This window comes from Budorcas taxicolor, chromosome 8 (assembly GCF_023091745.1).
Source record: "Budorcas taxicolor isolate Tak-1 chromosome 8, Takin1.1, whole genome shotgun sequence".
In the NCBI taxonomy this organism is placed as follows: domain Eukaryota; kingdom Metazoa; phylum Chordata; class Mammalia; order Artiodactyla; family Bovidae; genus Budorcas; species Budorcas taxicolor.
In genome coordinates, this window is record NC_068917.1 from 106,558,287 (window position 1) to 106,585,957 (window position 27,671).

At 49.2% G+C, this 27,671-nt stretch overlaps 1 protein-coding gene across 1 annotated transcript in view; it reads left to right on the top strand.

Moving 5' to 3' along the window:
* ZNF618 (zinc finger protein 618) overlaps positions 1–27,671 on the top strand; it is a 116,317-nt gene that overhangs the window by 75,763 nt on the left and 12,883 nt on the right. Inside the window, exons 10-15 of the mRNA XM_052644566.1 lie at positions 2,936–2,995; positions 3,534–3,623; positions 12,592–12,831; positions 16,605–16,688; positions 18,763–18,807; positions 19,714–19,791. Of these exons, the coding sequence (XP_052500526.1) occupies positions 2,936–2,995; positions 3,534–3,623; positions 12,592–12,831; positions 16,605–16,688; positions 18,763–18,807; positions 19,714–19,791 (597 nt within the window). The remainder of the gene's footprint in view (positions 1–2,935; positions 2,996–3,533; positions 3,624–12,591; positions 12,832–16,604; positions 16,689–18,762; positions 18,808–19,713; positions 19,792–27,671) is intronic.

The following is a 27,671-nucleotide window of genomic DNA, read 5'->3' on the forward strand; positions in this document are numbered from 1 at the left end:
AGGCACGACTGAGCAACAGAACTGAACTGAACTGAATTCATAGTATGGGAGGACTTGGGTGAATACTGAACCCAGGTAAACTAGAAGTAAGTTTAAAATGTTGCAAATCTGATTATAAAATTAAATGAGGAAGACAGAGATTATTTTAAAATATTACGAATGAACTTTCAAACCCGAGAAGGAAGGAACAGGTGAGGGATACAATGAAGTAGGTTAAGTCAGTCCTCATAGTGCAGTCCCCAGACCAGCAGCATCAGCATATCCTGGAGGCCTGTTAGAAATGGTAACTCTCAGGCCCTACCTACACCAGACCTGTGGAATCAGTATCTCCAAGGTGGGGCTCAGAAATCTGTTGTAACAGCTTTTCTAGATGATTCTTATTCAGGCTAAAGTTTGAGAGGTACTGAGTTGAACTGCCCTTCTCAATGGTAATAGATATAAAAATAGCACTTCTTGCCTGAATATAAAAATTAGAGAAATGTATCTTTTCTCTAAAAGCAAATGAGACCATCTAAAAGCAATGGAGAATATTGGAAAATGATGGAATACCAGAGAATAATGGAAAAGCAAAGAAAAGGGTTCATACATCAAACAACCAAAAGCTAAGGGGATAAACCAGAAAAAAAAAAGAATCATAAAACCAAGTCAATAATAGCAATGAAAGCAAATGTCATAATTTCCTTTATTAGAAGACAAAGATTCTCAGGTTAATTTAAAATAGTCCATGGAAGTCCAGTCATTAGGATTAGATGCTTTCACTGCTAGGGCCTGGTCTCAATCCCTGGTCAGAGAACTAAGATCCTGCAAGCCACATGGTGTAATCAAAAAAAAAAAACAACATCCAGTTGTTACTAGTGTATTAGAGACATAACTAGTTAATTCCTTATTTTTCACACTTCTCTTTCCCAGGGAGCACTTCCCTACTGTCATAACTAAACTGAATTCCCTGCTAGGGTTCCCATAGCGCTGTTAACATCTCCTTAAGAACACCTGTTGTGCTTCTAATTTTAAATTTGTTTGTGTCATTATTTCATTATTTGTATTTCCTTTCTCCATTTCTAGACTGTAAGCTCCTTAAAGGCAGGAACCATGACTGTTTTTGCTCAGCGTTTTGTACCAGCATTTAGCAGAGTACCTGTTAAATGAAAGTACAAAAAATTTTAGTTTAATGGCCTTAGACACGTGTGAACAAGTAGCAGGAAGAATCTAACACAGTCATTATCAAGAATTAATAATATGAATACCAGACAAACTAATAAAACAGTGTAATTAAAAGAGCAGCAGTTCTTAACTTTCCCACACTTCAGGATTCTCTGTAGGACCTGTTAAAACAGTTTGCTGGATCCCATACCTTGGATTTTTCTTTCAGAAAATCTTGAGTAAGTCCCGAGGATTTGCATTCCTAACAGGTTCCCAGGTGATGCTAATGAGGGACCACCATCATTTGAGAAGCACTGTGTTAGAAAATAGAGCTTCCCCCGTGGCTCAAAGGTAAAGAATCCACCTGCCAAGGCAGGGACTCAGGTTCAGTCCCTGGGTCGGGAAGATCCCTGGAGAAGGAAATGTCAGCCCACTCCAGTATTCTTGCCTGCGAAATCCTATGGGCAGAGGGGCCTGGTGGGCTACAGTCTATTAGGTCAGAAAAGAGTCGGACATGACTTAGTGGCTAAACAGCAGCAGCAGTGTTAGAAAATAGTGTAATATTAATAAAGGATCCAGTTCACAGTGGAGGTTTTGATCTCATGAGCCTGTCTGCATCAAACGACATTATATCTAATATACAAACTAATTTTAGAAACACAATCAAATGGAAAAATTGATCACAACACTTAGTCTTTGACAGAGCGAGAAGAGAAACAAGATTATATAGAGTCTGAATAAGACAATTAATAACAGTTGATCTAACAACTTAAAAGCCTACAAAGAGCAAATAATATATCTTTCCCAGTGTTGGTGATTCAGTTACAAAAATTACTTAGCTACTAAAATTTTTAAAGCTTCTGTATGCCAAGAAACAAATGTAAACAGACTTAAGAAACCAATCAAGAGAAAATAGATGTAACTTATAGAAAATGTTGATGTCCTTAGTCTACAGAGTTCTTGGCGATTTTAACAAGGTAAACATGCATATAGGAACGTTGACTGTAAATTCAAATAGGAAAGCCAAAGAAGAAAAACCGTAGTTCATTAATCCTGAAAAATAGCTTCCTGAGAACTCAGAGAAATGGAAAATAAAATCAGCAGTGCAATATATTTCTCCCTCTCAGGCACAGTAAGAAGATGATAGTACTTAACTCTGGAAACAGTCATTTTCATATTTTTCTTATGGGGATGAAAATTGACCCAACCTTTCAATAAGTAGTTGGTGCTTTGGTGATCAAAAGCCTTAAAAACACACACCCTTAATTTATCCTGAAGAAGTATTGTGCACAGATTATGAGGGATAATCTTTATTTTGCAGTGATGTGCAAAAATAATGAGCAGATGTGCAAAAATTTCTATGAGGATGGAGATCGCAGCATTTTTTTTTTTATAAGGAAAGAATTTTGAAACAATCTCAGTGTCCTCTGGTTTAGGAGACTGGCTCAGCAAATTTCAAAGTCCAGTGGGAACCAGGCAGCCAATAAATGCAGTGGAGATCAATGCTTATTGATTTGAGCAAGATGTCCACAAAATATTGTCAACTGAATGCGCCAGGTTACCAAGAGCATATAGATCAGGGCCGGTTAATTCAAGGCCTGTAGAAGACTGACGGCTGATGTCAGTGAGAGATGAGATGGGAGTGAGAGGTGGGGTCTAGGGCGAGTGGCCAGGTGAATGCTCCACCCCGTGGGGTACCTGCTCCTCTTTGTTTGGGGATTATAGATGATTGAAGTTTCTCTTATATTTAAAATTTTGTATTTGTATTTATCAGTATTTTATAATTTTCCCCCAGTGAACAATATTACATCAGAAATTTTTAAGAAGAAAGAAGTTAGGCAGTGCCAAAAGAGAGGTAAAGATGAAGTCCGGTGGGACCCAAGAGGAAGAGGTGACCCCTTCTGCCAGGGGGTGGGGGGTGTTTGGGGGCAGGGAGCGTCCTGGAGATGAGGGGGCCCAGGTGTGGCTATTGCAGAGGGCAAGGCTTGAGCAGGGGGTGATGAGGAGGTTAGCACTAGAGGCCAGTCAGTTCACCACGTGTTTCCTGAGCACCGGGGTCTAGGGGTGGAGCAGTGGAAGAGGACAGCGTGTGCCAGGTACTGTTCTAAGCATGTGACACACAATTTAATCCTCACAGCAACCCTATAAGGTGGGCCTGTCATTACCCCCATTTTACAGATATGAAAACTGAGGTTCAGAGAGGTTGAGAGATTTGCCTAAAGTCACACAGCTTGAAATAGAGGAGTTGGGATTTGAACCCGGGCAGTCTGACTCAGTGGGGCTGCTGATTCTACCTGGTGGTCCCAGAAGGAGGAGTTTGGGGGGAGGGAGCACACTGCTGCTTCTGGATGGGAACCAGGCGCCCATTCCCACACTTGTCTCTTCTTGGACAGAAACCGGCAATTACACCTGTGAATTCTGCGGAAAACAGTACAAGTACTACACGCCCTACCAGGAGCACGTGGCCTTACATGCCCCCATCAGTGAGTACCTTCTCTGCTTGGGGGAGGGGTGAGCCAACCACAGGCTGAGGCTCTGGAGTTTTGCCAGGGGAGGGCCAGTCTCTCGGTATCCAGGTCTGACCTGGGGCCAGCTGCCTGCAGGGGCTGGAAAAGTCCCACCCTTAAGCCAGGAAAGCCTGAGACCTCCCCCGAAGGTCTCAGAGGCCTGGGGCCCACGGGGATCTGGGGTTAGGAAGGGTGGGCATCACTTGCCCGAGTCCCTCAAGGGCCGTGTCCTCACCTCTTCTTGTCTGTTGTTGTTGTTGCTAAGTCGTGTCCGACTCTTTGCAACCCCATGAACTGCAGCACGCGTGCTTCCCTGTCCTTCACTTTCTCCCGGAGTTTGCTCACACTCATGTCCCTTGAGTCAGTGATGCCATCTTCTAAGCACCTGCACGTCATGTGGTTCCTGAGTCCCTACCCCTGAAGCCAGCACCTTCAGTCTGAACCAGTGCAGGGCCTAACGCAGGCTAGAGCATGGTTGGCTAGACGAGACAGCTTTGCCCTTGGAGGTAGGAAGGGTGAGAAGTCAGGAGTGCCAGGCCAGGCCTCAGAAGCCTTGGATATCAGTTCCAGTGGGGTCACAGGCTTGTGTGTGGTCTTGGGCAGGCTCCATCCTGCCTCTGGCCCCCAATATCTCCCTCCTTCTCTGGCCTGGAAGAGAAAGGGTTTTAAGGACCCCTACCACAAGGACATCCTGGCCTTCCATTCCGATTTGCCAGCTTCCTTTCTGGGTGTCAGAGGTGCTATATCCTTAGATCCCCAAGTATATGAGCCCTCAGTTCTCAGCCAGAGTCCTGACAGGGCGGGGCTTAACCAGAATTGCAGGGCAGTGGGGGGGAATGTCTGCGAGGTCTTTGGGAGTATCTCTGCCTTTATTTGTCCCAGCAGAGCTGTGGGAATCTCCCTCCACAGTCAGTGGGTGGAAAGATTTAGGTTGAGGAAGGGGGAGGGATTATGCAAGGTCATCAGGGTTCAAGGTGTCTGGAGTGTTGGAGGCCCGACCCTCCTTGAGCCCTGATATTGGTACAGGCACGTGACCCGCTCAGGGCCTTCAGGTGGTCCGGGAGAGATGTTCAGAGCCCCTGAAGGTGGTGGAGCCAGCTTCCCTAAGATTCTTGTCTTGCTTGGCCCCTGACTGCTGCATGACCTTTGAGTCTGTCACTTCCCTTCTCTGGGCTCAAGTTTCCCTCCTATGGGAGCTCTCAAGGTCTTTTCAGCCCAGGAGTCTGGGTCCAAGTCATCTCTTCCTTATGGAGACCTTCAGGCGGGTGTCTGCAGTGGCCCAACTAGAGGAACATGTCCCACCACCCATGCTAAGGATGTGTGGCTTACCTGGCAAGGTCCTGCGAGTGGGGGAGGGAGGACCCAGTTTCTTCCTGGTGGGCACTGACCCATCCATTTTGCCCATTCGTGTTGCTGCTGCTGAGGCATTAGGGCTGCGGCTTGAGCGCCATCACTCAGAGCCTTCTGAGGTCCCCACTTTCCATGGGCGGGGAAAGGGTCCACTGCACGTGGACGCCTGCTTACCCGTGCTCTCCAGGGTATACTTGCAGTTACTCACCCAAAGTGCACTCGCGGTGCTGTTAGTCACAAAGCCAGCCTGCCACTTGGGTTTCAGCCTTTGGAGGAAACTTTCAGTGCTGTTTCTCCTCTCTTTCCCCCAAATGACTCTTGGAGCAAGTTGAATAAGATCATGGAGTTAATAAGAAGAAGGACTTGGCTTTGAGCCCTGACAAGCGACCTCCAGGCCCATGCTTGTAACTGTGAAGTTCTCCTGCATCACGTGTCAGGTGGTGCAGTGGGAACGGGTACCTCATCTGTCCCCTGATTCTCTTCCCGCTAACATCCAGGTACTTCTCTCCTGAAGGGCTGTCCTCTCTCCGTTCCTCATTTTGTTCTGTCCATTGTGGAGACTCTTTGTCTTTCTGCATCTGTTTGTTGAACGCATCTCTTTATTGCTGAAGGCTAGAGACTCTGGGATCATCTGTGTTTAAAATACAGAGTGAGAGATTTAGGCTGAATGCAACAGAGGACTGATTCCTAAAGCTAATCAAGAAGTAGCCCCTCCCGTGGCCTTTGGATCTAGCGATTTGTATGTCCATAGGTTTTGTGTGGAATTGGGGGCTGTACTTGATGGCTTCATCCAGGGTAACCAGGGCCAGGCCTTGAGAGCCCCTGGGCCTGGTGAGGGCATCCAGAGGGACATAGGCTGACTGTGGGTGGAAGAAGATTCATACATGTTGTTGTTACATCAGTTCTTTTTTTTTTTTTTTTAACTTGTTAGCAATATTCTGTTGCATGAAAATACTAGTTTGTTTAGCCATTTGCTTGTTCATTTGAGTTGTTTCCAGCTTTAGACTATTACGAATAAAGCTGCTATGGAAATGGTTGTATCAGGCTTTCTGTGGACATATGTGTTCATTTCTCTTGGATAAATTCCAATGAGTAGAATTGACAGGTCATAGGGGAGAGCGTGTTTACCTTTTTAAAAACTGACAAACCATTTCCCAAGATGACTATCGCACCTTAGACTCCCACCAGCCGCGAATGGGAGTTCCACTTGCTACGAATTCTTGCCAACATTTGGTGGTAGGAAGCAATTCACTTCGAGCTAGTCTGGTGAGTGTGTAGTGGTATTTCACTGTGTGTTAATTTGTGTTTTCTTGATGACTAATGATGTTGAGCGCTTTTTCTTTTGCTTGTTGGCCATTTGTATATTTTACTTTGGGAACTGTTGCAGTCTTTTGACCATTTTTTTGGTTGGGTTGTTTTTATTGTTAAATTGTGCCAGTTCTTTTTTTTTTTTGCCATGCCACACACTCCATGGCATGTGAGATCTTAGTTCCCCTGAGGGATTGAACCCACGCCCCCTGCATTGGAAGCTGGGAGTCTTAACAGTTGGACCAGCAAGGAGGTCCCTAGGAGCTCTTTATATATTCTAGATCCAGGTTCTTTATCATATATATATATATATATGTATGTATATTTTGTTGTTCCGTCACTCAGTTGTGTCTGAGTCTGTGACCCATGGACTGCAGCATGCCAGGTTTCCCTGCCCTTCACCATCTCCTGGAACTTGCTCAAACTCATGTCCATTGGGTCAGTGATGCCATCCAACCATCTCGTCCTCTGTCATCTCCTTCTCCTTCCACCTTCAATCTTTCCCAGCATCAGGGTCTTTTCCAATGAGTCAGCTCTTTGCATCAGGTGGCCAGAGTATTGGAGTTTCAGTTTCAGCATCAGTCCTTCCAATGAACATTCAGGACTGATCTCCTTCAGAATGGACTGGTTGGATCTCCTTGCAGTCCAAGGGACTCTGAAGAGTCTTCTCCAACACCACAGTTCAAAAGCATCAATTCTTTGGCTCTCAGCCTTCTTTATGTTCCAGCTCTCAAACATCCATACATGACTACTGGAAAAGCTGAAGCTTTGAATATATATATAAAATGAACATTTTCTGTTAGTCTTCGGTGTGACTGTTGATTTTCATTCCGTATCTTTTGATGAGCAGCTGTTTTTCATTTTTAACGATCTAATTTATCAAATTTTTATGACTAGTGTTTTCTCAGTTCTACTCAGGATATCCTTGTCTACCTTGGTAGTGAAGATATTCTCCTTTATTATATTTTAGAAGCTTTCTACTATCAACTTCTGCATTTTAGTCTCTGATCCATTTCAAGTTAATTTTTGTGCATGATGAGAAGTGTGATTTGAGATTCACTTTGTACCATATGGATACCTGGTTGTTTCAACACCATTTGTGGAAAAGATTGTCCTTTATATATTACATAACATTGGGACCTTTGTTGAAAATCAGTTGAATTCATGAGTAGGTGTGAGTTTATTTCTGTTCCATTGAGCTGTTTGCCTATGTTTATGCCAACATGGTCTTATTTACTCTAAGGCTTAAATCAGGCGTTTCCAGTTTTTCAACTTTGTGTATTTTTAAGAAACAAGGAACTTTGCCTTGCAATATAAATATTAGTCTTCTTGCCAATTGCTGCAACAAAATTACATCTCGGATTTTGTTTAGGATTACACTGAATCTATGGACCAATCTGGGGAGAATAGACCTCATAATATTTGATCTTCCAATTCATGAACATAGTATGTCTCTTCGTTGGTTTAGGTCTGTTTAAATTCCTCTTAGCAATAATTTATATTTTCAGAGTAGAGGTCTTGCACACATTCCCTTAAATTATATCTAAGTTTTTTACGGTTTTTTTTCTGTGCTACTGTGTTTTTTCTTAGTTTTTGTTGCTATTACATACAAACAATTAATTTTTATGTATTGAATTTGTATCCTACAATTTTGTTAACGTCACCTACTAGTTCTGTTAGCTTTTTTGTAAATTTCTTGAAATTTTTCTTGTACGTAACTCATGTCATCTACTAATAAAGACTGCTTTACGTCCTTTTTTCTGATCTGTATTCCTTTTATCTTTCCTGTTGTGCTGATTAGGACCTCCCAGTTAGATGCTGAATAAATGAAATGAGTGGATGGTTCCTAATCATAGGGTTCAGGTTTTCATCATTAAATTTGATCATTTTCATCATTAAGCATTGTATTAGCTGAAATAGGTTTTCATCGATACCTCTTTATCTGTTGAGAAAGTTACCTTCTATTTCTAGTTTATGAAAGTTTTTGTCATAAATTGGTGTAACGTGTTTTTTCTGCATCTGTTGAGCTGATCCTATGATTCTTATCTTTTATTCTGATAATGTGGTGAATTACATGGATTGATTTTTTTTTAAGTTATCATGCCTGTTCTTTACTAAAATACGTTGATTATCAGAAAACCGTAAAATGAACTAAAAAACATTACAGAATTGGAATGCTTCTTCTCCAGAAGAATGACTTCTTTTTTTAAGCTTCTTTTTCTTGGAAAGGCGTCTAAATTACTTTGAGACCTAGGGTAGTTTATGGAGTTAATCTGTTATCAAGCATGTGTTTTCTGATTACTTCTATCTAAAATTCCCTAGGGTTTTACCTGGGCTTTTAATATCATTTCCAAAACTGACCCTTCAACAGTGGGAAACTACAGTCCTTGGATTAGGAGAGTGGCCCAGATTCAGTCATTGGTCCATTAATCATGGTCATAATCAAGAAAATAAATATTTCTGGTGTTTTTAAGATACCAGAAGTATTAATATGTCATCATCCAATAAAGTACCTTATTTAAAGTAAATAATTTGTCCTGTGTATGCATCCGTGAAACCATCACCACAATCAAGATAGTGGACATGCCCATCACCCCCAGAAGTTTCCTCGTGCCCTTTATGACCCCTCACTCACTCTCCTCTCTTTCTGGGCGAGCACTGCTCCACTTCCTGTTACTACACATTAGTTCATGCATGTTCTGCGGTGGTGGTTTAGTCACTCAGTCGTGTCCAACTCTTGCAACCCCGTGGGTATTGCCTGTCCATGGAATTTTTCCAGGCAAGAATACTGGAGTGGTTGCCAGTTCCTTCCAGGGAATCTTCCCGACCCCTTGCCTCTCACATCTCCTGCATTGCAGGCAGATGCTTTTACCAGCAGAGCCACCAGGGAAGAAGGCCCATAACATTTTCTAGAATCTTGCAAATACGGAACCTTATCTACTACGTGCGGTGGGGTCTGGCTTCTTTTGTTTAAAGATTCATCCATATTTAAATGTGTCAGTAGTTCATCCCTTTTGATTGAGGAATAGTAGTGCTCCATTGTCTACCTACGGAGACCACATTTCCTTCATCTGTTTACTTATGGATTGACACTTAGCTTGTTTCCAGTTTGGAGCTAATATAATTAAAGCTGCTGTGACTGTGTCTTACTATGGACAAATGCTTTCATTTCTCTTGTATAAGTACCTAGTCTGGATCATATGATAGGTGTCTGTTTAATTTTTAAGAAACAGTCAGACACTATGCCATTTTGCATTTCAACCAGCAGTGTTTTTACTTTTCTTGTAATCAGTTCAGTGCAGTATCTCAGTCATGTCCAACTGTGACCGTGTGGACTGCAGCACGCTGGGCTTCCCTGTCCATCACCAACTCCCAGAGCTTGCTCAAACTCATGTCCATTGAGTCGGTGATGCCATCCAACCATCTCATCTTATCATTCTTGTAATGTCGTTGTCTGGATTGGGTTTTAGAGTAATGCTGGCCTCATAAAGTGAGTTGGGAAGAGTGTCCCCTGAGTATAGTGTCAATTAGGTTAAGTTGGTTAATAATGTTGTTCAAATCTCTTATTTTGGCACTTCCTGTGTGTCTTTTGGGCACTTCCTGCACGTCAGGGAATGAGCCCTGGTTGGGCCAAACTGGCAGAGTCCCTCCCTCACAGAACATACAGGATAATGGGGAAAAACACATTGGTTGAAAGATCACACCAAAGGAGAGGGGACTGAAAGATACATGACCAAGTAGGGCATCAGGGAGGGCTTCCGACAGAAGTGATGTTTAGGTGGAGCTATGTAGGACCTGAAGTAGTGGTCCAGGCAGAAATGAGGGAAGAACATTCTAGGCATAGGGAACGGCATGAGCAAAGGCCATGAAGCTTGGAAGATGGAGGGGGCAGGAGGTGGGCAGGCCCCAGGCCAAAGCAAGCAGGTGTTGCCCTAGGGTTCATTGTAGCAAGTGTTTCTGGGTGTTCTGAGCTCCCTGCCACAGGGAAGCAGGGACGCTCGCACGTGGATGCCAGGATTTTGACAGCAGGATCGAAGACCATGAGATCTGATCCAGAGGGTCTCCTAGAAACCATTCTGCATTTGGAGATGAGGCCTGAGGGAGGAAGCAGTGTGCTCTGCTCTTTGCTCAAGAATTCTCCGTCCCTTGCGCAAAGGTGCCCAGAGTATTTGTTAGTGCCTAAGGGGACCACGTGGTCTTGCACAAAGGCTTCTGTGGGAAGCTGGCAGCATTGGGCCCCATCCCATCCTGGCCCCGACTTTCTATGTGACCGTAAACTTATTAACCATTCTGGGCCTTGATTTCTTTAATCCTAAAAAAATACCATTAATACCTAGTTACATTTGAAGAATAGTTTATTTAAGGTGCTTCTGTGACTTGTGTGGATTCCTGTAAAATCCCCGTCAGGTTGGTAATGCAGAAATGGGTGTCCCGCTTTTATCGGCGGAGTTGAGGTGGGGAAACTGAGGCCAAAACCATGGAGGCCAGAGATGACTGACCTGGAATTCAGAGGTGGGCTGAGCTCACAGCACACTCAGTGCTGGTTCCATTACAGCGAACCACGAGCTGTGGTCCCCAAACTGTGCTTCAGGGAGATGGGGGAGAAATCAGAGATGGGACACTGGACATCTCCCTCAAGCTTTGATGTGTAGATTTATTCTGTGGCCAAAAAAAAAAAAAAGAAAAGAAAATTGGAAAGTGTGAGATGAGCCACCTTCCGGTTGGATTCAGGGCCTTCAAGTTCCTTTTCTCTGGAAGGAAAGGAGAGGGAAAGAGGGGACCTATGTAAGTATCCTCCCCCACTTGCCCCCTCTCCAGGTCCTGACTGAGAAAGTAAGAATCCAGAACGTGGGGCAGGGACTTGGGGAGAGAGTAGTGGGGGACAACCGTGTTCTCTGCAGTCTGAGCCTGGGGGGTTTCTTTCCAAGTTCAGGGGGGCAGGTGAGTTCTTGCTTAGGGGTCATGACTGAAGGACTCTGCACCCGCAGCTCTTGGCATCTGGCCACTGCTGTGTTGGGAAGGCAGTGACTCCTCAAAGGGATGGGGGGCAGCCTGAGTCCTGTGAGCCCACCTCAGGGCCTGTGCGACCTTGAACCCAGCCCTGCCTCCTGCTTCTCCGGGCCTGCGCTTCCCCTTCGGCCAGGGATGGGCAGAGGTGGAGGAACAGAGCGCGCACATTTGCTCTTTGGCAGTGAAAGTGGCAAGCACAGCATCTGTGCCCAGGATGGGCACTGCCCTGGGAGCAGGGGTAAGGAGGCCTTGGCAGGCTACAGGGCAGGGTCCTTCTCAGGTCCCAGCCAGGCTCTGTGGCAAGATGGTGCCCTCAAGATGTTCCCACTGCTCTGGGTCCTGGGAGCCCCAGAGCTGACTGACTCTGTCAGTACCAGAGAGGTCCCTTCTCTAGCCGTCTGATCCACTCTCACCCTCAGCAGAGAGTTGCAGGGACCAAAGCCACTGCCTCCCCTCTTGGTTTGAAGGTGGCACTGTGGTCGCGATCGGGGCTTGCCAGCACTAGTAACCATGTCTCCGGACCATGTGAAGGAGGCAGACTGCTGCCACCCGAGACCGCCAGAGCTGGAGACCACCTGAGGGTCAGGACCCCCACACACACCCCTGCTCTCAGTAAGCCCAGCTTCTGCAGAGGATGCAAGCCAGGGAGGCAGGGGATATGGGCATCGGTGACACAAGCTGCCCTTGACACCGCCAGGGAGCTGCTGCACTTACTTAGGCATCGGTCGTCGGGTTGAGCGCTGTCCCCTTAGAGCACCTGCCCCAGGCAGTGTCCAGGAGCACCACCAGCCCCTTCCCCTGAGGCCACGGGGGACAGCCACCCCCTGCTCGTCCCTTCCCCGAGCCCTGCCCCGCCCCGCCCCAGCCGGCCGGCCCTGCTAGCCCCTGCCTCTCTGTTGTCTGCTTTGTCTTCTGAGCCAGCCTGCCTTAGGAAGAAAAGAGGCTTAGGGACCTACGTTTTAGAAAGTGCATTTGACCCTGGGTTGACTCATCCATGCCCCAAGCATGGGTCCCAGGGCGAGTTCTTAGACACTCAGAGCCTGGACTGTTCAAGGGTTATGGGTGACCCACCCTGTGGACTGGTCAGTGGCCTCCAGGTAATGGTGAGTGTGAGCTGGCGATCAGGTTTCGCTCAGGGAGAAGCCAGAGAAGGTTCTAGACTCTCAGACTTTCTTGGGCTCCAGGTGGTAGCCAGAGAGGCGTTTCGACCCTCAAACATAGGGGTCTGTGGCCCAGCTCCAAGGGCCCTCGGCAACTGAGAGCGTGACCCTCTCAGGTACCGCCCCCGGGTGGGAGCCACCGGACGATCCAGACACAGGCTCTGAGTGTTCGCATCCAGAGGTCTCCCCGTCTCCACGCTTCGTGGCAGCGAAGACCCAGACGAACCAGTCGGGGAAAAAGGCTCCGGCCTCCGTGGTCCGATGCTCCACCCTCTTACACCGCACCCCTCCAGCCACCCAAACCCAGACGTTCCGCACTCCAAACTCGGGATCTCCAGCAAGCAAGGCAACCGCAGGTACCAACGGCCTCTGTTTCCTTCATGTTCCTTCCGCTCCCTGCTCCTCTTCCCCGGCCTGCCACAGCTGTGCCTGCGGTCATTGTTCCCTTGCAAGAGCGAGGGTGGAGGGCCCGTGGCTCTCTGGGACAGATCTGGGTCCCTGCTCTGCCTCCTGCTGGCTCTGTGATTCTAACGAGCCACCTAGCCTCTCTGAGTCTGGGTTTCCTTACCCTAAGTCAGAGGGTTGTACAAGATGGTTTGCAAACTAATTTTTTTAAGCAGGAGAGTGTTTTTTCAGAAGTCATGGCCTACGGGGTTTTAAATTTTTTTTAATTATTTGCTAACATTTGAACGTTAGGTGTTCTTGAGAAACTTGACTTCTCGCTGACATGGAAAAGTCAGATCTGGCAGTCCCGGGCTCACTTTCCTGCAGGGCAGCCAGTTGCCTTGAGGCTGAGTCACAGAGCGCATGCTCTCCAGTTTTCCACAGTCCCCACCGCTCCCTCCCGCCTCCCCAGCACAATGGCCACTTGGCAGGCGCCATTTCTCATTGTGATCACGCTGTTGTCTGTCTCACATCCCGCCCAGTTCATCCATTTACGTCACCTGCCTGGAACCCCCTGGCATGAGTTTGCACCTCCTCCCCCATCTTTCAGAAAACCCAGTCGAAAGACTCATTTCTCCGAAGAGCTGCTCTGCGTGAGGAAAAGCGGTTGACCGGGAGCTCTGTTCTCCTGGCCTCTCTCTCTACCGGGTACTACTCGTGAAACCCCTCTCTGAACCATAGCCTAGCAGGAAGCCAATGGATGTGTGCTCCAGTGTTGTCTGAGTCTATGCAGGAAGGGCCCAGATTGCAGAAGGGTGAGCAGGCAGTGAATGGTGCACCCCAACCATTTCTTACCAGTCATCAGGGAAAACTGCGGAGACACACTGTGCTGAGAACCAGCTAATCGAGAATCCTGATTCATGCCTGGATGGAAGGAGCCTTGGGCCGCCTGCCTGGATATGTGGGATGTAGGGTGGAGTGGTGACATAGCCCTCCTGGGACTACGGGCCTTTCAGGTGTCTTCAGGAGGCCCAAAGTCACCCCTGAAATGTACAAGCAAGTAAATGGAGAACTCGCTTACATGAGTCAGGAGGCTGAACCGGAGACAGCCAAGGAATGAGCTGTGCTGCTTTATTCTGGTTCAGAGGGCTAATCAGGAGCAAGGATGTGGTTCTTAAAAATGTACATCTCCACATTGGCAGGCGGGTTCTTTACCACTAGCACCACCTAGGGAGCCCCACCCCACCCCCTCCGCCAGCAAATTTTGAAGCTATGCTTATGTGCTTACATCTCCCGAAAGGAGAGTAAGTAATCAGCCTTGAAGGTTATGGTTTTCAGGTACTGTGTAGAGAAGAGCTGGGGTTTGACAGCAGTAGTCATAAATGAGTTAAACAGGCTGGTCATCACAGACTTACTCGTGGTAGATACCAGCTCAACTAAGGATCATGGCTTTTATATCTTGCTTTTACTCTTAATCTTGTGGCTGGGAGTTTTTGTACCTGCAATTTCTGCAGAGAACTGCCTATAGGGTTTGTGTGGTTTGTGGCAGCTCTTGGAACCCAGTGTCACCATGGGAGCTTCCAGCGAGCCGTGGGGCTTGCCTCTGGCTGCCTTTACGTGACATACAAGACTTGCGGTGGGTGTCACACCTGGGTTACCAGCTGCACAGGACATGAGCTACAGCCCAGCATGTTGAAGCTACAAGTGACCACTGCAACTCTCATGCTAGAACAAGACAGGCGGCCCCTCCCATGCATGTGTGTGTACCTGCGTGGGGATGTCCCCTGCAAAGGCACTCAGTGGTTTCCAGGCAGAGGTGCCTATAGCAGGAATAGCTGATCAAAATCTGCATTACCAGCTGAGTCATAGGAGATTGATTATAATAGTTTGTAACCTCAGTTGTGCTAAATTCTACCAATATATTGGTCAGACTGCATAAAAATCCTCCACAGATGGGTAACCATTCCCTGCATCCATGAGAAGGTGGAGAAAGGAATCACTCCCCTGGCCCAGACCTTTTTAAAGAGGAAGGCTCTGTCCCAGAAATGAAATCTCCTTATTCTGCCGTTTTCAGGGGTTAGGAACGTAGCCCCAGGAAATTGACAGCCTCACTTTCTCTGGGTTTTCACCTGTAAAATGGGAGTGACGACGTGGATCTCACTGAGCTCTTGGGGGGTGAAGGGGGACCATGAACATAGAGCATATGGCTCATAGCAGGTGCTTCATAAATAAGAGTCCCTCCCCTTTTCCCTAAAGAATTGAGGGGCTTTCTCTGCCAATTTACAGATGGTATCTTGAAGCGGGCAGGTGTGTAGCTCTCGGCCCAGGCATTTTACAGACACATTTGGAAGAGAGGGTCTTGCCTACGATGTTCTTGACAGCCTCTGCAAAAAGGAAGCCGCATCAGAGGGCATTGTCAGGGTCAGGCACAGGGGAATTGAGCGGGGCCTGTAGGAGCCATCTCTGGCTTTCTTTCCCATCACCCCAGTGATTGTCTGGAACACTGGCCCCTGACATTCTGAGCACTTGCCTTCCTGGTATCGGGCAGCCTGGGGGACAATGACACTTCCCAAAGTGGGTTCCCAGGATCACCATTTTTGAGAGATACTAAGAAATCTCTTATTTCTACTTTTTTCCTTTCTTTTTTTTTTTTTTGGCTGCATATGGGATCTTAGTTCCCCGACCAGGGGTTGAACCCATGCTCCCTGCATTGGAAGCAAGGACTCCTAGCAATTAGACCACCAGGAAGGTCCCTCATATTTTTTAAATGGGCTTCAGTTGCCAATTATGTTTGAGAAGGTTGGGTTAGACAGAGCTAGACAGGTCTCTCTCCGGTCGAACTTCTCAGAGCCTTTGCTGTCCTCACCCGAGTTGTTGGTCAGATGCTCGTCCCAAACTGACTTGCTCCCAGAAGCCTGTGCCCCCTGGCGCCTCCAGCATCCCCGATGGGCGGCCTGGAAACGCTGCGGCCGAACGTCTCAGCGCCTCCTGCGGGTGGGGGATGGGTGTGAGTTGCTGTCCGCCACCTGGTTGGGCCCTCTCTTGACTCCAGCATTCACAGGGAGTTACGGGAGCCTCCCAGGAAGGCGCCCCTTGTCTGTGGGGACACCCCAGAAATCACTTGGGAAGCCAGTCCCTTTCCCTGGGTGAACCCTGACCAGACAGGCCTCACCTGGTCGCTGGCCTCCCCGATTTGGAGCTGCCCCGGCTCTGCCTGTCACGACTTCTCTGCCACCCAGGGGCCCCAACAGCCATCGGGCCCTCCTGCTCTGCCTGAGCCACCGCCAGAAAGCAGTCTGCCACCCTCCCCGCTCTCTGGTGGGTCCACATCACTTAGATGTCACCTGTGACTCCCCAGGGGCCAGAGACGGGAGACCCTGGCCCATTCACCGTCTGCTCCATCAGCTTTACCTCGTGTGTGTGCCTACATCCCACATACACCCCACGGTGCCTGGACCTCCACCCACCCTGGGCACTACTGGGGGGTCTCCTGGGGTCCCGAGGCGGTGTCAGGCAATTCACGTGAGCCTGAGAAGCTGGAAGTATGTGGTTTGGGGTTCTGGAGCCCCTCACTGTGCTGGTTCCCAAGCATAAGGCCTCAGGCACTCACCCAGCCCAGGGGCTGGGGCAGGTCCCACATCCCTGGCTTCCCAGCCGCCCCCTCTCTGGCATGCCCCCTCTCTGGACCTGGTACTGACCAGTCACTGTGGTTTTTTTTTTTTGCTCTCTCCCCTCCCCTACCCAGCAGAAAGCGCTTTCAGTCGGCGGGTAGAAGGCAAAGCACAAAACCACTTTGAAGAGACGAATAGCAGTTCCCAAAACTCCAGCGGTGAGTTGGTGAGCGGTGTGCCCCGGGACCGCCGTCCTGAGCTCTGGAGTCTTTGCGATCTGTGCTGGGCTAGGGTGTTGGGAGGAGGCAGGGGGCAGAGAAATAGAAGGCGGCCAGGGTCAGGCAGGGTCAGGAGGGTCCCTTTCTTCCAGGCACGTCCCTCTAGGTCCCAGGAGCATCTTGGGGACTATGGCCCCTCTTTGTCTTTCCATGGAGAGAGAAACTCCCCTGTCTCCACAGCCTGTGACATATTGACTCGGATGGCCCCCTCTGAGCCATTGCTGTGTTTATAGGGTGAGCGTTGCAGCCACTTTTTCCCCAGGAGAAGCAAAGTGGGTACAGTAGACAGGGCTGTGGCGTAAGAGCCAGAGGCCCCATGTTCTGGTCCCTCTGGACCTGGGACCATCCAAAGGTTCCCTTCTAGCCCTCACCAGCCAAGTAGGTGTGCTCGAGGTTCCTGGTGGTGTTTTGGCGCCCCCTGGTGGCTGCCTCTTGCCAGACCCTGACAGAGCCTTAGCACCTTAGAACCGAGCGACCGTTAAGGCCACTGTCCCCAGACAGACCTGGGGCCAGCCTGGCGGAGCCATGAGCGATCACAATCAGCTGCTGTCCGAAAAAGGCACAGCAGGCTGGTCTGCACAGTGCCAGCCAAGGCAGAGTATGAAAAGGATTCTATTCTGATACTTCCTTTACACTAAGGTAAGGCATCGCTCCCTTTCTTGCTCAAAGTTTTCACTCCCCAGATTAGTTATTGGCCTGTGTTCAGCTGAGCACAGGCCCTTCTGAGCCCTGGCTGGGTGTGGACAAGTGATGAACGCGACTTGACCATGAGTCAGGGGCTTTATGAAACACGCAGGAGCCCAGGCCTGCACATGAAGTCTTCCTCACAGTGACTAGAGCTCCAGCTGAGGCTTGACCCCAGCTCCACCATCGACAAGCTGGTGGCTTGAGCTCGCCCCTCGTTTCTCCTCTGCTGTAGAGTGGAAATGGCACACACGTCCCTGTGGTGGGGGATCATTCAGTGAGGTCCCTGCAGAGATACACATCCACATGGTAGGCTGTTTGGGGGTGTGTGGCGGGGGGTTAAGTAAACCAAGCGATTTCATGAGTCAGTGCCCGAGGCAGGCAGTGAGGTGTGCCTTGGGAGCCCTGAGAATGTGGACACAGTCCTTTAAATTAGAGAGAACATCAGCTGTTCCAAACTGCTTCATCCTTCTGAAAACTGTAATGCCTCTCCGAAAGGTGGGCCTTAAAGAGATGGAGTGACTGGTCCAGGCCTTGCAGGGATGAGCAGCAGAGCCGGGACCAAAACCCCAGTCTCCTGTGAGCCTTTGCTGTCAGCCAGCCAGGCTATAGCCACTGCCTCTCCTTCCATCAGAGTCCATGTTCAGAACTGGGACGCTCCTGCTGGCAGCCACCGTTTATTGAGCGCTTACTGTGTGCCTGGCATCTGTTCAGAGCTGTATGTGTCTCACCTGTTTCCACCCTTGCCACACAGCCAGCGAGGGTCAGTGTTACTGTTATCCCTGCTTCTCGGATGAGGAAATCGAGGCTCAGGAGAGATCGATTGTCGCCCCGGGCCCCTAGCTTGTAAGTGGTGAAGCCAGGATTCCCCGGGGTAGTCTGTCTGCCCCATTCTGCTATCCCCTGCCCGTGAGGCTCACCTGACGATACAGAGAGGCATGGGGAGCTGCCAGCAGACAGATGGCAGGATGGAGACACATGAAGGGAAAGCGCAGCACTCCCTTGGCTGCCCTGGTGTTTGGTATCAAACGCGTCCACCCCAGGTGCCCAGACCTAGCAGCCGCCCCAGCTCCCTGTCCTGAGACGGGCAGCCACATGTGGGTGTTTTCTCATGGTGTTCTGTGGGCTCCCTGGGTGAGAGCTGGGGGTGTCCTGGAAGGATGGCCCTGCCCGATCTCACCCTGTCCATGCCCAGTCCCACCCCAGACACCCGCCTCCCCGTTCTCTGAGAGCCCATCTGGCCCACTGCTGCCCAAGACCAGAAATCGTGACAGTCAGCCCCGAGCACCAGAGCTGGAAGAGACTTAGCTAAACTGTTTCTCTTTTGCAGAAACTGCAAGTCCCCTGATTTCCAACCCTTTCCCTCTCCTACAGAGTAAGTGAGGGTCCCGTCGGGGGGCTGGAGAGGGCCAGACAGGGCAGGGAGTGAACTCAGCCCGCCACACACTCCGGACCCCTCCCAGGCAGACCCAGCAGCTGGTGGAAGCAGGGGGCGGCCCAGCCCAGGTGGGTGGAGGAGTGTGGACAGCCTGCCTCTGCCACCCCCAGCCCTGCAGAAACAGGGCCTCCCCTTCCTGCCCACGGGGCTGGCCTCACAACGCCGCTCTCGAGCCCCACCTCCACCGTCCTCCTGCTCTTTTCCTTACTTGTCTTTGCTCTCTTCTCTCTTCCTTCTGCGCCTCGGTGCCGGGCACGCAGAGATGAAAAGATAACAGGCCCTGCACACGAGCTCCTGTTTTTATACGCACTCATCATTCCCACCGTCCCGCCCTCGCCCCTCCTCTTCCCTGTCTCATGCCTGCTTCTCTGGCTCTTCGCTGTTTCTCTGCTTCTCACCCTTTATCTCGTCCCTTCCCTCCTCTGTCCTTCCCTCCACGTCCATCATCTTGTCTTTGGTTCATTCATACCTTTATCCGGTCGTCCGCTCAGCAGACTGAGCCGTCTGTGTGCCTCCCCCAGCCGAGAGAGAGAGGTCGGCTGTGGAACCGAGAAGATGCGGTCTCTGCCCTGTGTCGTCCCCAACGCCCAGAACAGTGCCTGGCACACAGTGAGCCCTCGATAAATGCCCCGTGGCTGCACCCGATGGTCTGTTACCTGCCATCTTCCTCTCTCCATCGCTCCTTCCTCCCCAGCCTCTGCCTCAGTAGCTAGTGCCAGGGAAGCCCCGAGGGCACCGCCCCCTGTGTGTCTGGGTGCCCAGCTCCAGAGCTGCCCGCGGCCCCGCAGAAAGGCGCTGGGTTTCGTGCAGCCCTTCAGACAGCCGCTCTGTTTCTCCCCGCAGAGCCCTACACGTGTGGCGCCTGTGGGATCCAGTTCCAGTTCTACAACAACCTGCTGGAGCACATGCAGTCTCATGCGGGTAAGGACCCTGCGGCCCCCATCCCCTTCCTTCCTCCCAGATCCTGCAAGGGGCAGGGCCAGCCTGGGGCCACGCCCTCAGGTGACAGTCACAGGACCTGGGAGCTCCGGTCAGTCCTTTGTAACCCAGGGTAGTGTGGAGCTGAAGAAGCTTCCAGAAGCTGTGGCTTCTGCCTGGAGCCTGTATAGGCGATGAACAGACAGAGATGTGGAGGTGTGTGGTTTGAGGTCCAGGGGAGCGGAGGTGGGGAGGGCAGTGGAGAAGCTCAGCCCAGGGCAGCCTGGGGTGAACCCTGTCACTTTCAGGGGAAAACCCTGTCGCACGAAGCAGCTGTCGTCAAACCTGAGGCTGCCTCAGTCACTAGGAGGGCTGGTGGAAGCACGGGTTTCTAGGCTCCTCCCTAAACTTCAGACTCATGGGTCTAAGGTGGGGCCCAGACTTGCATTATTGGCAGGCTCTCACGCCACACACCCCTGGCTTGTCCAGGGGCCATGCTTTGAGAACCGCTGCTATAGAGGTAAAGAATCTGCCTGCAATGCAGGAGACCTAGGTTCAATCCCTGGGTCGGGAAGATCCCCTGGAGAAGGAAATGGCAATTCTCTCCAGTACTCTTGTCTGAAGAAGTCCGAGGACAGAGGAGCCCGGCAGGCTACAGTCCATGGGGTTGCAAAGAGTCAGACATGGCTGATCAACTTTTACTTTCACTTCAGTGGCAAAGCTAGGAGTCTGCTATCTGGACAGTTTGTTTATCAACTGTTTCTCCATCTGCCCAGCTTACGGTGTCAGCTCCCTCACTAGACCATCCAGCCTCCAATTTTAGGTTTTTATCATAGTAGCACTGATTTTTGATCTAGTCAGGGAGACACTAACAGGTAAGTCCCAAATTCTCCGTGGTTTGACATAACCACTTACCATCTCAGCCCTAGCACAGCCTGATACAGGTGACCTTCCACGTGGCCACTCGGGGACCCAGACTCCTTCCTTCGTATGTCTCCATCCTCCTCTGGGTCACAGAGTCCTCTTTTTCTGACTGGCGGGCAGAGAGGGGGGCACCCTTGCCTCTTTATCCTTTAAATCACAAATGACACACAGATGCTCCAGTTCCAGGGGAATTGTGGGAAGCTGCTCAGAGGCAGCCCGACACTCCGCGGAGGGAAACGGGAATGTGAGGGAAGCAGCTCACTGACCCCACCACCCCTCCTTCAGGGTCACGGGAAGTGATGTGAGAAAAGCACTTGGTGGTGGTTCAGTATAGGCCAAATAGAAGCTGACCAGGAAAAAGGTATGACGTAGAGATGCAGTGTTTGTTAAGCTGCTGTTATTTTTTCTGTTGCTGTTATTGTTAGTTATTGTCTATCTTAGGGCTTCCCTGAGTGGGAAAGTGGGAAGAGAACCTGCTAGTGGTAAAGAACCCGCCTGCCAGTTCAGGAGACAGAGGAGACACAAGTTCAATCCCTGGGCTAGGAAGATCCCCTGGAGGAGGGCATGGCAACCCACTCCAGTATTCTTGCCTGGAAAATCCCCGTGGACAGGGGAGCCTAGTGGGCCACAGTCCGCAGGGTTGCAAAGAGTCTGACACGACTTAGCACACACGCTCGTCTCACTTAGGTTTATAAATCTTCCGTATCATCTTCCAGGCTGGGCCTGACTAGCGCAGTGTTACAGGGCTAGATGCTCTTTAGACAGGCACTGTCCTGTCAGTGTGACCTCTCTTCATTTGTTCACTTATTCAGCATATATCTGTTGGGTACCTGCTATATGGTTCAGTTCAGTTCAGTAGCTCAGTCGTGTCCAACTCTGCGACCCCATGAACCGAAGCACGCCAGGCCTCCCTGTCCATCACCAACTCCCGGAGTTCACTCAAACTCATGCCCATTGAGTCAGTGATGCCATCCAACCATCTCATCCTCTGTCGTCCACTTCTCCCGCCTTCAACCTTTCCCAGCATCAGGGTCTTTTTCAAATGAGTCAGCTCTTCACATCAGGTGGCCAAAGTATTGGAGTTTCAACTTCAACGTCAGTCCTTCTAATGAATATTCAGGACTTATTTCCTTTAGGATGGGCTGGTTAGATCTCTTTTCAGAGCATCTAGCATCTGCTATGGGCTTCCCTGGTGGCTCAGAGGTTAAAGCATCTGCGTGGAATGCGGGAGACCCGGGTTCAATCCCTGGGTTGGAAAGATCCCCTGGATAAGGAAATGGCAACCCACTCCAGTACTCTTGCCTGGAAAATCCCATGGAGGGAGGAGCCTGATAGGCTACAGTCCGTGGGGTCGCATCTGCTATACACTAGGTACCAATTCATATGATTTTAGGTGGAGAGGGGAGATTATTTATTTCTATGGGTGTTGATGGGTTAGTTGCCTAGTCGTGTCCAACTGTTTGCGACCCCACGAACTGTAGCTCTTCAGGCTCCTCTATCCATAGGATTCTCCAGGCAAGAATACTGGAGTGGATTGCCAGTCCTGTCTCCAGAGGATCTTCCTGACCCAGGGATCGAACCCAGGTCTCCTGTGTTGCAGGCAGATTCTTTACCATCTGAGCTACAGGGAAGATCTCATTTATTTCTATTGTAGTCATCAAATCAGTGCAAAGCAGGACTGGCTTCCATGACATGTGAGTTCCAGTCCTCTCTAACCCAAGGGTCTCCATACCACGTACCGAGCAGGAGACTTTGTCCTCCTCTCTTGAGACTCCATCTCTAAAAGAAGGGCTCACAGATCTCAGCTGCCCTCTTCACACCAAGGTTCCATCTCCGCATGTCTCTCACCTCCAGCTTGCCTTTGCCATCAGGCATCCTGCAGCAGGGAGGGCCTTCACAGCGTTTAGACTTGACCCTGGGCAACCAGTGGCCAAAACTGGAAGGCTGCTGGGGACCCCTGCCTGAGCACAGCATTTGGGTCCCTTGGGCCCAAGACCCCCATGACCCAGCCCCTGCTCACTCCTCCCCTGAGGCCCTCTGCCCCGCTGCCACCTCTGGAATGTGCTTAGTCGCTCAGTCCTGTCTGACTCTGTGACCCTTTGTGTTATAGCCCGCCAGGCTCCTCTGTCCATGAGTGGGCTCCCACTTCGTCCTCCTGGGGATCTGCCCTAATCAGGGATTGAACCTGCGTCTCCTGCATCTCTTGCACTGCCGGCGGATTCTTTACCGCTAAGCCACCTGGGAAGCCCGCCACCTCTGGAAGCTGAGCTCTAATTAGGGAAGAGTCTGGGTGCCAGGGCTTCCCTGACCCTCAGGCAGTTGGGCGGGCCATTAACATGCAAATCAAGGATTCGCCTGTGGGGCCCCGCCTCCCCCAGGCATCCCAACGTGTTTTCCCCAAGAAGAGCTTTGGGCTGCTTTGTTCTGGTTCAGTGCCAGCAGAGAATGCCTCGCCAGCAATCGAGTGCAAAGCCAGGCTGAAGCCCAGCCAGGCTGAGTCGGGATTAAAGGATTGACTCCATAGAGAGAAATTAAGCATCATGATCTGTGCAGTTCACAGTGCTGCTGATAAGGGGGATCAACCTCGAATAACACCAATCTCATTAAGAGGCTGCTGAATGGCATAGAGTAATTCCCACTAATAAACTTCCTTTCTGTGTGGTAGGAAAACCTGCCTGGTCCCTGGTGACAGTTTAGGAGCAGGGTTTGTCAGCAGTGATACTGAAGGTAGCTAACACTTAGTGAGCAATTACTGTGTGTTGGGCCTGGTTATAGCATCAAGGCTCCTCAGTAAGCTGGCTAGCATTATCATCCCCATTATACAGATGAGGAGACTGAGGCTCAGAGAACATAATCGCTGACCCAGAGTTACGTGACTCATTAATCCCTAACATCGTTTGAGTTCTTACATATTAGCTCATTTGATCTTCAGAAGTCCCTCTGAGTTAAGTGTTCCAGTTAGCTCTCCTTTATAGAAGATAGAAGCACATATTGTGGGCAGGAAAGTGTCAATTAAAAAATATTTATCAGGGACTTGCCTAGTGGCCAAGTGGTTTAGAATCCATAATTCCACTTCTGAGGATGCAAGTTTGATCCCTGATTTGGGAACTAAGATCCCCCATGCTGTTCAACACTGCAAAAAAAAAAAAAAAAAAAAGCACAATTTATCAATAAGAAAATTGTTAGCCCTGTCCAGCAGTTAATGATTTAAATAATGATACAATATTTAATAAGCATAAGCTATTCCCATAATGTTTTGCCTCCAGAATGCAATAGGTCATTCCCTCAACTGCTATCAGAAGGGGAGATGCTCTGATTTTTAAAATTTTTCCATCTTGCAGTGCTGTATTGCTTGTTTGTGTTTAGAAGTGAGCATTATACAGCTCGTTTTAGTATGCTATTGCTATGTTGTTTATTTTTTTTTGTTCTTTTCATAGAATGTGTGAATTATAAGATAAAATGACTAAGTAACTTGCCCAAGGTTCTGCAACCACTGAATCAGACTATGATTCTGACCCTCTCGTGAACTCAACAGGCAGGTGCCCTCTTCAGCAGGGTGGTTGGGGTGGAGGATTAGGGATGGGGGAAGCGTCTCAGAGGTCATCCCTTCTAGCCTCTTTTCAGCTAAGTATGGCCTGGGGACTTTCCTAGGAGGCAAATATATTGGCACCTCAGAGTGGTAGGATGTGGGAATGGCCACAGTGAACTTCTGGTCCCTTTGAGGGATTACCTAATCACCTTTCTGGGTGTCAGTCTTCTCATCTGTAAAGTGGGTTCATCACCATTCTCCACAGCCTGGATGAGGGTTCTGGAGATGATGCATGTAAAATATTGAGGACTGTGGCACATTCTAAAATAAGACCAAATAATACAAGTTTTTCCTTTTCCATCTGCTGCTGGAAACAACCGCTTTCTCCTTCCACCAACTGGTGCCTCCCTGGGAGACATTCTTTATTCCAGCTTTGCGTCCAGTCCTTTGCAGACATGTATATCTGTTCGTGTGTGAACATGTGTATCTGTGATACATGGGAATGTGAAAGTGAAGTCGCTCAGTCGTGTCCGACTCTTAGCGACTCCGTGGACTGCAGCCTACCAGGCTCCTCCGTCCATGGGATTTTCCAGGCAAGAGTACTGGAGTGGGTTGCCATTTCCTTCTCCAGGGAATCTTATAGCCACACTGAATAAACCTTGTTTCCAGCTCAAGCTATAAATCAGACCATTCACAGAGCATTTACTGAGTGCCTCACCCATTCAGCAGCATTATCTATGAGATAAGGAGAAAAAAGGTTTTTATTAATCAACCAAGGCAATGGCACCCCACTCCAGTACTCTTGCCTGGAAAATCCCATGGACGGAGGAGCTTGGTGGGCTGCAGCCCATGGGGTCGCTAAGAGTCAGACACGACTGAGCGACTTCACTTTCACTTTTCACTTTCATACATTGGAGAAAGGAATGGCAACCCACTCCAGTGTTCTTGCCTGGAGAATCCCAGACACGGGGGAGCCTGGTGGGCTGCCGTCTCTGGGGTTGCACAGAGTCGGACGACTGAAGCGACTTAGCAGCAGCAGCAGCAGACATCATTATCAAATTTGAGGTTGAGTAATACAGCCTTCCCTGGTGGCTGTAAAGCGTCTGCCTGCAATGCAGGAGACCTGGGTTTGATCCCTGGGTCGGGAAGATCCCCTGGAGAAGGAAATGGTAACCCACTCCAGTACTCTTGCCTGGAGAATCCCAAGAATGGAGGATCCTGGTGGGCTACAGTCCATGGGGTCTCAAAGAGTCGGACACGACTGAGTGACTTCACTTTCACTTTCAATCCCGATTCCAAGACTTGCAGAAAGGCAGAGAATGAGGGAACCACCCTGCAACCATAATCTCACTACTCAAAGCTAACCACTGTTCCTCTTTTAATGGTTTCTTTTAAGCCTATTTTAAAATCAGATTTATAATTTACATAAATTAAGATTCACCAATTTTAAGAGTTCTGATGATAGGTTTTGATGAACGTTTAGTCATTTAACCGCCATCATAAGCAGAATGTATAATGTGACCATTGACCCACAGAGTTCCCTTTGCAGCAGGCCCCTTCCCCAGACCCCCCCGCTGGCACCCTGTCTGCTTGCTTTTGTTATAGTTCTGGGAATTTTGTGTGCGTGCATTCATTGTTGCTTAAGTCGTGTCTGACTCTGTTGAACCCTATGGACTGTATAGCCTGCCAGGCTCCTCTGTCCATGGGGTTCTCCAAGCAAGAATACTGGAGTGGATTGCCATTTCCTCTTCCAGGGTAATCTTCCTGACCCAGGGATCGAACCTGTGTCTCCTGAGTCTTCTGCATTGCCAGGCAGGTTCTTTACCACTAGTGCCATCTGGGGAGCCTGCAATTTCGTATAAATAGATTATGTATTTAGTCTCTCGTGTCTGACTTGGGTGTCTGACTTCTTTCACTTAGCATACTTTTGAGACTCATTTATATTCTATGATACTAGTCTTTTAATTTCTGAGTAGTATTTTATTGTCTGGATATACCACAGTTTGTTTACCTGTTCCCAGGCTTCCCTGGTAGCTGAGGTTAAAGCATCTGCCTACAATGCAGGAGACCTGAGTTTGATCCCTGGGTCGGAAAGATCCCCTGGAGAAGGAAATGGCAACCCACTCCAGTACTCTTGCCTGGAGAATCTCATGGATGGAGGAGCCTGGTGGGCTACAGTCCACAGGGTCGCAAAGAGTCGGACACGACTGAGCAACCTCACTTCACTTCACTTCCCCCAATTGATGGACTTTTACGCTGTCTCCAGTTTGGAGCTATTATGAATAAAGCTGCTGTGAGTGTCCAAGTGCAAGTCCCTATGAAGACATGCTTTTAACTACTACATAGATGCCTAGGAGTGGAAATTCTGGGTCATACAGTCAGTCTGCAGTTAACCTTTTGAAGAGCTGCCCCTGTTTACTAAAGTGTCTGCACCATTTTCACATTCCCACCAACAGTGTATAAGGGGTCCAACTTCTCCACATCCTTGATAACACTTGTTATTACCTGACTGGTTATAGCCATTCTAATGCATTAAGTCAGGGTTCCCCAACCTCTAGCATCTAATGCCTGGTGATCTGAGGTGGAACTGATGTATATAATAATAATAATAGAAATAAAGTGCACAGTAAATGCAATGTGCTTGAATCATCCTGAAACCATGCCCCCACCCCAGTCCATGGAAAAATTGTCTTCTGTGAAACTGATCCCTGGTGCCAAAAAGCGTAGGGACTGCTACATTACGTGCGAGGTTTCCCCAGCGGCTCAGTGGTAAAGAATCTGCCTGCAGTGCAGGAGCTGAAGGAGATGTGGGTTCAATCCCTGGGTCGAGAAGATCCCCGGAGGAGGGCATGGCAACCCATTCCAGTATTCTTGCCTGGAGAATCCTGTAGACAGAGGATCCTGGCAGGCTACAATCCATAGGGTCACAAAGAGTCAGACATGACTGAAGCGACTTAACACACACACACACATTAACTGATATCTCATTGTTATTTTAATCTGTGTATTATTGTAGTTGTTCAGTCGCTCAGTCGTGTCTGACTCTTTGCTACTCCATGGACTGCAACACACCAGGCTTCCCTGCCATTCACCATCTCCCAGAGCTTGTCAAACTCACGTGTCCAACTATCTCATCCTCTGTCGTCGTCTTCTCCTCCTGTCTTCAATCTTTCCCAGCACTGGGGTCTTTTCTAATGAGTAGGCTTTTCACATCAGGTGGCCAAAGTATTGGAGCCTCTAATGAACTGAAGCTTCCACTTTCATTCTAGTCCTTCCAATGAATATTCTGGATTGCTTTTCTTTAGGATTGACTAGTTTGAGCTCCTTGCAGTCCCGGGGACTCTCAAGAGTCTTCTCTAACACCACAATTCAAAAACACCAATTCTTTGGTGCTCAACCTTCTTTATGGTCCCACTCTCACATCCATACA